This window comes from Dipodomys spectabilis, unplaced genomic scaffold, assembly GCF_019054845.1.
Source record: "Dipodomys spectabilis isolate Male_0828 unplaced genomic scaffold, ASM1905484v1 ptg000145l, whole genome shotgun sequence".
Taxonomy (NCBI): domain Eukaryota; kingdom Metazoa; phylum Chordata; class Mammalia; order Rodentia; family Heteromyidae; genus Dipodomys; species Dipodomys spectabilis.
Genome location: NW_024870822.1, coordinates 20,133,437 through 20,145,790, shown reverse-complemented (window position 1 = coordinate 20,145,790; position 12,354 = coordinate 20,133,437). Strand labels below are relative to the sequence as shown.

The 12,354-nt window shown below is 41.0% G+C and overlaps 1 protein-coding gene across 2 annotated transcripts in view; it reads left to right on the top strand.

Annotated features, from left to right (window-relative positions):
* The window catches only part of Spon1 (spondin 1), a 265,873-nt gene that overhangs the window by 110,749 nt on the left and 142,770 nt on the right, over positions 1–12,354 (top strand). For both annotated transcript variants that reach the window (XM_042691690.1, XM_042691689.1), the window contains exons 4-5: positions 5,034–5,107; positions 10,753–10,875. In XM_042691690.1, the coding sequence (XP_042547624.1) occupies positions 5,034–5,107; positions 10,753–10,875 (197 nt within the window). The remainder of the gene's footprint in view (positions 1–5,033; positions 5,108–10,752; positions 10,876–12,354) is intronic.

The window sequence follows — 12,354 nt, the reverse complement described above, 5'->3', positions numbered from 1 at the left end:
CACATCTGAAGAAGAATGTTGGTCTTTCTCTGTATTCTAGGCTCAGCTCAACACTCTGGCTCCATGCACTTTCCCTGCCACACCGAAGGGCTCAGTGACCATTCATACTCTTCCCCTCAGGGGTCTCCCAGGTTACAGGTCCCTGTGTCTAACTCCCCATTAGAATAATCACTATCATCTCTAACAGCCATGCTAATCTCATTCTCCTTTCCCTCTAAATCCTATTCTTTCTTTTTGAATCCCAGTATTACAACAATACAAACCTATAGAAATAAGGAAGTTTATCATCTTGCACAGAAGACAGGCAGATGGGTAATTATTCTGCAGGTTGATGAATTCTTTTTTGTTTGTTTTTGTTGTTTTGGGTTGGTCGTGAAGGCTTGAAAACTCAGGGCCTAGGCACTTTCTCTGAGCTCTTTTGTTCAAGGGTCTACCACTTTGAGCCACAGAACCTCTTCCGATTTGCAGATAAGAGCTTATGGACTTTCCGACCCAACCTGGCTTCAAACCATGATCCTCAGATCTCAGCCTCTTTTTTTTGCCAGTCCTGGGGCTTGAACTCAGGGCCGGGCACTGTCCCTGAGCTTCTTTTGCTCAAGGTTAGCACTCTACCACTTGAGCCACAGTGCCACTTGGGGCTTTTTCTGTGTATGTGGTGCTGAGGAATTGCACCCAGGGCTTCGTGCTTGCTAGGCAAGCACTTTCCCACTAAGCCACATTCCCAGCCCCACATCTCAGCCTCTTGAGTAGCTAGGATTGCGGGCATGAAGATAGATAAATGTTATACTCAGAAAATCCCAAGAAGCTGTGCTTCTGATAGAAAAGGAATGAATCAAGAAATGAATGAGTCAAGGAATAAATCAAGATTTACAATGAAAGAACAACATCTTTGTGGTATTAATTAGGTAACTATGGTGTGTGTGTGTGTAGCCATGAGGGGCAGAAGGATCTGGTAGACACAGACCCAGGACCTGAATGAGGGCAACAAAGGTCTAGACAGGGGCAAAGTTGGGTCCTGGGAGCTATGTGAGAATACAAAGTTTGAACCCAAAGGACATGATGAAGAGGGCCAGCTAAATTCTGTCTTTTCATGAAACACTGAAGAGATTATGAATCAGCTTCTGGGGAGACCCACCACAGTCTCAGCTCTCCACAAGTGAGCTTCTCAGGGTGCTGAAATGTATCCAAGGAAGATCGGTTGCATAAACACTTTATAGCATTTTATAACCTCAGAGTAACTGTACTTTGTACACGTCACTTTTAACCTTCACCTTGGATTAAAGCTAGCATACAGGCAAATCTGGGACTTTGGAAGTAAGTAGATGGGGAACTTCAAAACCTGGGCAAGTCACACACTCTCTTCTATCTCCATCCTCCTGACCTCAAAGATAAGGATGAAATAGCCACCACTGTATCTGAATCCCACTGAAATCAGCATTTTTGTAAGTATCACCAAATATGACCTAAACTGATATGAAGTTATTTATAGTTTTAATTTACCCTCTCAGTATGAATGATCTAACATTTTTCTGCATAGTATGGATATGTTTAAATATTTAACTATTGAAGGTATATATGTATATATGTATGTGTATATATATATATATATATATATATATATATATATATATACATATATATATATCCATCATTGGACTTTCTATTGTCTGAAAAATTCTGAAATCACTTTGAGACAAGGCGTTTTGGATGAGTTTTTTGTTGTTGTTGTTGTTAGCCATGGGACCTGGACTCTGGGCCTAGGCACTGTCCCTCAGCTCTTCAGCTCAAGGAGAGTGCTTTACCACTTGAGTCACAGTGCCACTTCTGGATTTTTCTGCTTATGTGGTGCTGAGGAATCAAACCCAGGGCCTCATGCATGCAAGGCAACACTCTACCATGGAACCACCTTCCCAGCCCCTAGATGAGAAATTTGAGTGAACACACACACACACATACACATACACACACACACACACACACACACACACACACATACACAGAAGATAATATAGATAAAGTGCTTAGTACAGATGGCACATAACCAAAGAATCATATTTAGGGGCAGTTACTTTTCACAATCCTGCCTTGACATCATAGATGTTGCCATTGGTTCTTCCATTCACAAGAAGAGGAATAAAACTGAGAGTGGGAGCATTCACTGCATGTGCTAGCAAAAGCTGGCTGTGGACAAAGGGAAGACAGCCAGGGAAGGGCCTGGTAGAGTGGAAGAGTATTCAGACAAGGCGGTAAACATCAAAAGTCTACAACTCAGAGCTTCTCATGAGAGGGTAATAAATGAAGCTAAGAGTGTTTGACAGAAATTACAAAGCACCTTGAATCTCCATGTTTATATTTTCATCCTGAGGACCACTGGTTTTTCAAATGTGTTCAAGAAAAATGAAATTACTATTTCCATGGAACATCTATGCACACTACCCACATAATCATGTTTACTCAATGGTCCAAATGCTCTTTTTTGTTGTTTATTTGTTTGTTTTGCCTGTCCTGCAGCTGGAGGCCAGGGCTTGGGTACAGTCCCTGAGCTTTTTTGCTCAAGGCTGTGTTCTACCACTTGAGCCACAGATCCAATTCAGGCTTTAAAGTGGTTAATTCAAGATAAGAGTCTGAGGGATTGTCTTGTCCTGGCTGGTTTTAAGCCATGATTCTCAGATCTTAGCCTCCTGAATAGCTAGGATTACTAGCCACTCAGGGCCACCATGAATCACCAGTGCCCAGCTCAAATGTTCTTGTAAAGAGCAAATGTGATCATCTCAGACCTCAGAATGTGCTCTTCAAAGCTATCTCATTAAACTGTAGTCAAATGGTCTCTACAGGCTATGAGTGATGTGGGCCTTCATCTCACACTGCCTTCTCCATGTCCCTCCCCACCATAATGACTTTATAATGGGTCTCCCTTTTTTCTTCTTCCCACTTGCTTAGTTAGCTCCTGCTCTTCCAGCTCTCTGTCCAGTCATTATTTCCAGGGAGCCTTTCCTGGCTTGGTTATCCGTACTCTATGGATGTCTGCAGTGTAGCTTTTAATCACAAGTTGAGTCACATTAGTAGTGCTGTGTGTGGTTGCTTGATGCTTTCCCCTACTATAGTTTAAACGTTGAGAATAAGAAGTGTGGGTCCATCTGTCTTGTTCATGACATTCTCCCACTACCTCCCTCAGTGCCACCACTAAATAGGCCCCACAACGATCTGTTGAAAATGTATTCATAAACACAACAGGAAGATGAATGGGGAGGAAGCTATTGTAATTGAAACAAGGATGGCGCCTTTGGTTGAAGGAGAATTGTGGGACCTGGGATACTTACCCCTAGGCCTACCTCCTGCCCTTTCCAAAGGTTCTTCAGACACAGGGTAGGGATTGTCTAAAAAGCAGTGCTTTTCTCACAGTCATTTCTTCCCTCCCCCCCACCCCCAGTGGTGGTTACTCTAATAAAAGACTTTATTATTTGCTGTAGGGATGGAGATGACTTATTCTCTTGGCCTGACGAAACTCTCAGTTAATGGTCAATAGAATGGGTAAACCATCAAAGTAGCTTTGTATAGACAGGAAACATATTTCATTCATTTATTTCAACATCTCATCTCTCTTGAGTGAATAAGGACTTTAAAAGACATCTATAAGGCGGCTGAATTGTATTCATTTGTGCAAGACTGGATGTAGAGTAGATACTTCTTTGCAAAGTCATCTTGGCCTTGACCCAGACCAGTGGAGAAATTGCTGCTGTTCGGTGCAGATCCCTGCAGAGAGCATAGGCCCATCTTGGGCCTGGGATCGTCCAACACAGGGCAAATTGTGTGACTCTAGCACTTATTCAGCGTGGTCAGCTATAATGGAGTCAAGGGATGCCTTTATCTGTTAAATAGGGCGTATCGAAGTGAAAATTACCTTTTGATTGAGTAGCGTTGCTGAAGAAAATCAATAGGAATGGCCTGAGATTTATTGGCACTGGCTCAATTTTAAGTGTTGTAGATTTTCAAATTACTGGAACACTGGGTTTCAGGATTCAACCTTTTCAAGGCTGGTTGAAAATAAACAACAGAGTGCGTTAAAGAAGCAGTGTGTCTATGCAATCCTAGCTTAAAGAGAAAATATGTGCTGACCAAAATTAAGTCCTTTCTCAACCCCCAAATATGCTTTTCCAAATTCCGAGAGCCTGTGTTTGACATGTTTGAAAGATATCACAGCTGAAGTTGGCTTTGTTCAGAATGTAGGAGACAGTTTTTGTCTAGACTTTCAGAAAAGATATAGAATGACATTTTCAGAACAAATCAAAATATATTTTTAAATTCCTTTTTTCCCTTCAGGAAGAGGATTTGACATGCTTCTATAATTTGAATTTGGTTGATCTATAAATGGCCTCAATAGTTTAATATGAAGGGGAGAATAAAAATGAACCATTGAGAAAAAGTACTGAAAATCTGTTAATTCACTTTCTTCTTTTTATAATTTTTGGCAGGATTTGAACTCAGCATTTCATTATTGTTAGGCACATACTGTACTGCTTGAACCACAATTTCAGTTCTTTTTTTTTTTTTGCTATGATTACTTTTTGATAAAGGATTTTACCTTTTGCCTGGGCCAGTCTGAACTGTTATTCTTCCATTTATGCCTTCTGCTGTAGCTGAGATCACAGACCTGCTCCACCATGCCCAAATCTTACAAACTTTTTTGCCTGGGCTGCCTGGAACTGTAGTCCTCCTGATTTCCACAGAGCTGGGCTGATAGGTGAGAGCCACTAACACCTAGATACATGTTGATTTATTTTCTTTAATTACATTATCAATAACAACTCAATAATTAATTGAGTGGCTTCTAGGCATGTGCTGTGGTCTTAAGGTACACTGTCTGACACCATGAGGCAGATATTATTACCATATCAATTGCTGAAATGAAGCAGAGAGAGTTGAGCTGACTCACCCAGAGCCACACAGTCAGGGACCAAGGAAAAACCATGGGTGACTGGTTCTCTAAACCTATCCTCTTCACCACTGTGTTTATTTATCTCCTTTCCCCATAGGGCCAGCATTGTGCAGAAACGCATTATTTATTTTCAAGATGAGGGCTCTCTGACCAAGAAGCTTTGCGAACAAGGTAAGACTGTGCAGTGGGTTGAGAAGGGCAGATAAATGGAAGGAGGCTCCTTCAGTTCGAGCATCACTGCAGGAATTTGGGCATTCGGGCTTCTAAGTTCCCCTGGGTGCTGCCTCCTCATGTAATTCCGATTTTTAATCTGGCTGTGTGCTGTGGATAATTGGATCCGCCTTAAGCTCTAATTACTCGGCTTGATTCCCTGGGTAGGAGATAATGTACCTTATATTGGTATCGGCTTCTTATTTTTGTGAAACAGTGATTATTCTGAAGAGGTTCCTTGGAATAAGTCACAGGACTTAATTAAGGAATGCACAATTGTGTATCTTTTAAAAGTCTATAATGCTTCTCTGGAAAAATCATTCCCAGGAACTTGTGTGACATCTTGACAATATGGGGGATTTTTTCTTTCTCAAGGAAGACCTGCAGGGGCTGGGGACCTGCCCTTATGATTTTACCACTTTCAGGACCCTGGCTCTTAGGTATGCAAGACCATCAAACCTCCTTTCCTGGGAAAGGCATTCTAGCAAAGTTCATGGAGGCTAAGCAGTCTGGGGAAGTTAGAGCAGGGTCTTGGGTTCAAATCAAGCCTGGGTTTGAGTCTGCTGTTGCCCCTCCTACCCATGGAGAGTATGTATATGTAAATATACATAGTATATTTACATAGTAAATGCTATGGACATTAAGAGGTAGCTATTTCTATCTATATCCAAAAGCTGTTTGTTAATCTACTGTTTTAATATCTGTGTAGAAGTCATCAGATAATGAGAATAAAAAAATGCTGTATAATTATACAGCTTAACCATCTCACTTCTGTTCATTATTGCAGAATTTTTATTTGTATCAAGCACAATTAGACTTTTGAGAAAAAATAAGCCTTTTCAATTCTAGAAAATTATAAAGTATTAAAAAGTTTGATAAAGATCTTCTGGGAAAATAATAAAAATGAATGTTTTTGAGTGTTTACTGCATGTCATTTGCCTTGATCATGTAATCTTCACAACTCTATATGGTAAAGATTATTATGTAATTCTTGCTGTACCTGAAGTGCCTGAGACATAGTTGAAATAGGTCTCTTAGCATTATATAGCCTGTACTAAAGGGCAGGATTTGGCCCTGAAAGCCAGTGCCCTGAACCACTGTCTTCTGTCAAAGTGGCCAGCTCCCATTTTAGTAACTTGCGTCACTGCTTTTGGCTGAGCAATTGCATTGTCTCCAGAGCTGGAGAAAAACTAAGACCTATATGGAAGTTGTAGAGATAGTGTTGGATGTCCTGTTAAGACCAGAGCAGTAGGCTGGCTTCCCAGTGGATACCATCATGAGATGCTTTAGAAACTTTACTTTCCTGTGTTTGACTCACCAAAGGATCACTCAGTCTTTCTCTAAACAGGCAGCGTCTCAACTTTTGAGGTCCTTAGTTCCTACATGACAATCCTATTCCTAGTCTACCTCCATGAAATGCCATGCAGTTATTATGGACTAGAGTGGCGGCTTTCTGAATCAGGCATGCCCAGGCCACCTCTTGGTCTTCTGTTAGTCTGTCAGCTTTATTTCCAGGATCTGAAGATTCTTAGGAGACACATCACTGACATCCCCAGGTGTGACCAGGATCATTAAATATTAAGTTAACATGTTAATGTTAATACTTTTTAAAGTCTTGGTTCTGGTGCTGTGTGAAGGAAGCCTTGTGCTAAGAGGCATGTGTTAAAGTTTGGGATGGTGATAGTGTTAAGGTTCAGTGGATAGTGTACCAACAAAGATGGCATGTCCAATCTCTAGTTGCTTGTTCTATAAGAGATCCTATCCAAGCAATTAAAATCCCATCAATATGCAAAGACCACTTACCAATGCCAACTTGATGGACAGGAAAATAAAGGCCCTGCAGGTCCTGGGTTATAGGTTTATCACTTGATCCCTAGAGACAAAAGATTCATGAGAAATCAATTAACTAAGCAGATCATCTTGAGAAACTCTTTGTTGAGTCAAATCAAACCTATCAACGATGGTATAGTGAAATTTGGAGCTATTTTTTCCTAGTTGAAGTCATCAATCCATAAGAGAAGAATTGAGAGATGAAAAGATAAAAAGAAGTAGCAATCATTTTTTAAGGCCACAAAAACATTAAATTACTTACAGTTAAGAACAGACAAACAAGGCTGGGCACTGGTGGCTCACACTGGTAATCTTAGCTACTCAGGAGGTTAAGAGCTGATGAGTGCAGTTCAAAGCCAGGAAAGTTTATGAGACTCAGATCTCCAGTTAACTGCCAGAAAACTGGAAGTGGTGCTGTGGCTCAGAGTGGTAGAATGCAAGTTTTAAACGAAAAAATCCAGGACAGCACTCACACCTGGTCAAGACTCATGACCAACAACAACAACAAAAAAAGACAAACATAATCTATTCAAAAAGGTACCTGTAATAGTCATATGTACCTCCATAGTCTGATCCATGTCACAATCCTGTGACACAGAGGAAGAACAAAAAAGAGAAAAGCAAGGAAGACAGAATGTGAACTGAAAAAGAGTTGAGTGGAATAAGAAGCGGAAGAAGATCAAGGAAACCAGAGGAGAATTGACAAGAGAAGCCAACAGATTCAGAATAGAAATGGAGCTCAAGTCTATAATTTTAGCTACTAAGCAGCAGCAATCAGAGAATAGAGATTCAAGGTCAGCCCAGCAGCTGTGACAAGAAAAAGTTCACAAAACTAAGCTCCATCTCCACCAATGGCTGGGTGCATAGGTGTGTACCTATCATCAGAGTGATGTGGGGAAATACAAGTAGGATTACAGTCCAGTCTAGTCCAGGCATAAAGTGAGATCCTATCTCAAAACAACAGCCAAACAGGGATTATACCATGGGGGGAACTTTACAACTTTGGCAGGGGGGCAGGGGAGAGCGCAGGGGGGGAGGGTGGAGATGAGAAGGGGAAACAAAGAAGGAGGCAACAATGCTTGATAAGAAATGTACTTATTACCTTGACCATGTAACTGTAACCCCTCTGTACAGTATTCTGTACAGTATTTTCACACACACACACACACACACACACACACACACACACACACACACACACACACACACACACACACACACAGCCAATGCAAAAAAAGAGCTTGCAATGTGGTTCAAGTAGTAGAGCATCTGCCTTACAAGTGTGAGGCCCTGAGATCACATAAAGAACTCCTACCTCCAAAAAAGAAAGAACAAAAGAAAGAATGAAAGGAAGAAAAGGAAGGAAGGGAGAGAGGTAGGGAGGGGGCACAAAGGGAATCTGCAGCCATTATTATTTAAGTCAGTAGTTAATCGAATTTGACAGCCTAGGTCATAGAAAGTGAGCCATAGAGAGTTAACACTTGTCACCACTGCCCTATGTAAGACTTGCTCATTGTCAACAGGCTTTCCCTCAGTGGGAAGTGGTTTTTATTTTCAAACCTACAGATTTATTTTTTAGAAGCTACTTTCCCTGACAATGCTAGAAGGTTTATTATATGTGCATTTCTTAAATCCTTAGACATACCTTTAACTTTACCACCTAAATTTGAAAGCCCGTTGGCTAAGGTATAGCTATCCATTGACCTATTTTTTTTGGTCTTCCAGATTACTGCGGCCTCATTTAACAGAGTCTGGTAGTTAAAGTTGAACCCCCCAATTATATCTCTTAGTGCTGAATTCCTTTTGCACAACTAATTTATCTTTTTTGCATTATAAGCTTATACTGGAAATACAAAAGGACAAAATCTTCTAGACTTGCTGGTTTATGCTGCCTTTCATGAAATTATTTAATAAGGCTTGTTCTGTAATGGTCAAAGCGGTTCACACAGGAATGAGATCCTGGACCCCTGCATGCATAGAAATGGAGAGCCTGTCCCTAGGCACAGAGGATGCTGTGGCCTCTCACAAGTGTACAAAAAGTAGTCATTTATATTTTGGGAGGGTGCAGAGGCTCTTTAGAAATCCCAGAGTTGTCAGACACCAGTGGCCCGTGCCTTTAATCCTAGCTAAACAGGAGGTTGAGATCTGAGAATCATGGTTCAAAGTCAACCCGGGCAGAAAAGTTCATGAAACTCTTTATCTTCAATTAACCAGGCAAAGCCAGAAGGGGAGGTATGGCTTAAATGGTAGAGCACCAGCCTTGAAGAAAAAAAAAAACTACGGTAGAGTACCTTAGCCCTGAGTTCAAGCCCCAGTACTGGAACAAAATAAATAAAAATTATTTTTCTTAAATCCCAGAGCTATGCCAAGAGTTATTTTTTAAATGCATCATTGTTTGGAGAAAGCCAAACAGAAATATCTTTAAAAGCAAAAAGTTAAATTATTCACAATAAAGAACAGAGAAACATAAATGGTTTATTCTTATTTATGCAAAACCATCCCAAGAGTAGGTTCTTTGTGGAATAATGTATTGCAGAGGTGAAAGGCACGGGCCCTAGACTAAAAAGACCTGGGCTACAATTCTCCCTGCACTGTTACTAAGCCTATGACCTTGAGCAAGTCACCTAATCTGTCTCAGTTTACCAATCTGTAAAATAAGGATAACCAAAATACTTGCTAGGATGGTTAGGATAAATGATACCATATACAAAAAAAGGTTCAGTACACACAAGGATGCAGTGCATTGTAGTTGTTACTATTACAGTGTTCCATCCTTCTGTCCATCCTAGAAACCAGAACTCATGTCTACCTATTAGTGATTTCAAGCCTAGTGAACCCAGTGAATTTGATAAGACTGGCAAAATGTGCTTTCTGACGTGCAAAATGTTTTTTTACGCTCTTTGCTGCTGCTCTTTGTGCAATATTTAAGAATACATGTACAACTTAACAAAGAAAGAGAAGATTTGTGTTAATACTGCTGGAGACTAAAGAAGCAATTGAAGCAAGTTGCATCTATAGTCTTTGTTTTCATCTTGCAGGAAGCAGAACAGATGAAAGCGGTAGCAAGGCCCAGTTAGGGATGTGGATTTGACGATTGGAAATACTGAATTTATTCATGCAATCTCTCTTTCCCCGCTGATCAGCTATTCACAGCTAAAGATGGGGACAGAGGGAGAATCTTAAGTTTTTCCTGGCTGCTTGTATACTCAGAAGTAAAACTGAACTTATGAACACATCTCTACCCCTCTCAGTAAAATCTCTGAAAGTGTGGTAAGAAGTGATGTGACTGTATAAGCATCTGCGTTAAAAAAAGAAAAAAATTCAGCACTCAGTTATCTCTCTCTAGTTGCTTTCACTGTCTCCTTCAAAGCTCCCTCTCTGGTCTGGTCTATTGGCCTAGAAACTGTTTTTTGGAGAAAACACATGCTTGAATTCCCTTGAAAATCTGGTAGAGAAATCCTGTTGTGTGATGGATAGGGAAGGAGAATAGAAATCACAGAGAATTACTGAGGAACATTTACCCCTGATTTCCTAAGATTCTGCCCTACCGGACCATAGAGCCTTTAACAAAAATTTTGATTTTGATTTTTTTTTCATTTGCAAGATATAGTTTCCATACTTAGAGTTCCAAGCATTCGTAATTCTGAGCCTTGCTAGTCAACGAAAACTACACACTACCTTTATTTCTAGAGTTGAGAATAAGGCAAACCAATATGGCGCTGCCTTCCTTAACAAGAGTCCTATTTCCTTGCTAACTTGCTAACTTCTTGTTTCAGATCCCACATTTGACGGGGTGACTGACAAACCAATCTTAGACTGCTGTGCCTGTGGAACTGCCAAGTACAGACTCACGTTTTATGGGAACTGGTCCGAGAAGACTCATCCAAAGGATTACCCTCGTGAGTAGAGTAGCCACTTTCTGGGTTAGGGAAAAGCATATGGCTCAAGTTCTGACCATGGGATACACAAGCTGCAATGTGTCAGTTCTGCTCACTATTAGCCATTGATTCAGGAATCTCACGTTCCAAGCAAGTAAATTAATGGAGGCAGGCAGACATAATAGTGGCATGCTTTTTGCATCTTTGCATAGCACTGTTCTGATGTTTTCTTAGTTTAAGAAAAAAAAAATTCCTGAAGTCATGCTGCTTATCTCCAGGAGGAACATTTGGTAACATTAGCCCTAAAACAGCTCTCTCGTGTTATAAAACACGACTTTTGTGCTGGAAGTAATTGGCCAAGAGACTTGGTCTTGTCTCCATTGATCATAGATAATTACTCAGCATCCAACCCCCTCCTGGCCCCTTCCGACTGCCCACTGCCCACTGCTGCTGCCGCCCAGCAGACATCGGTAATCAATCAGTCCACCTTTTCCTTATAGTGGCAGATATTGCTTTGCAAGCCCTTCATGATACTGGCTGTAGGTAGCCAATGCTAACCTATTGAAGTTGTCAGAAGGCTTCCAAGTGCTATATGGTTTAGGGCCTGAAAGAGGAACTGCCCCCAATGATCGTCCCAACAAATGCCTGACATGTGCCAGGTCCTGTACTAAGCTCTAGAGATTTAAATAGTGATCAACAACAACAAAGATGGAGTTCAGGTTCTTGTGTAACTTGGGGATTAGAGGAACACTAACACTAATGAGTCATATACATACACCAATGAAAATATAGCTATGAAGTTACAAAGCATTTTTTCTATGCTATATTAATTTAATCCTCAAAGTAACCTATGCTAGAGAAGCTATAATTTGCTAAGAGTCAAATGGGCCCCCCCTTCAGTTGAAAAAGGGGGTTTCCTTCTCCTTGCCCTGCTTTTATTTGGAGTTACTTTTAACTCTGGACTGACCATTCTCTGGCTGTGGGTGGCAGGAAGTCTGTGTGTGCCTCTGAGCATATCATGATGTTCACCATTTCGTTCTGTGTCTTTCATTCTGGGAGTTACCACAGCTGAGAAAGAACCATAGGAATGAGAGGAACAGATGTGGGATGGAGTCCAGGCCCCAAAGGAAAGGAGAAAAAGAGCACATGGTTAGGGCTTGAGAGAACTCAGGCCACACCAGAACCTCTCTAGTCTACAGACAGCCCACCCTGGAGGGGATACCAACATTTCTTGGCAGATCAAGAGCCCTATTGTTTCCATTTACCCACATAAAATCAAGGGCTGGGATCTCAGAAACCTCTTGCTAGTTCATTCCTCTGACTTTGGATTTCAGCCTGATCTGCCTCAGCTGCTGTGGGAGACCTTTGTGAACACACTTGGACTCACTGCCTGGGGAGACAGGAAAAAAAAACCACTTGGAACAAAAATGCTGGAAAAAAAATCTGTAGCTCTCCCATCCACTAGCCCACAGAACATAAAATGTTAGAAGCTATTACTCA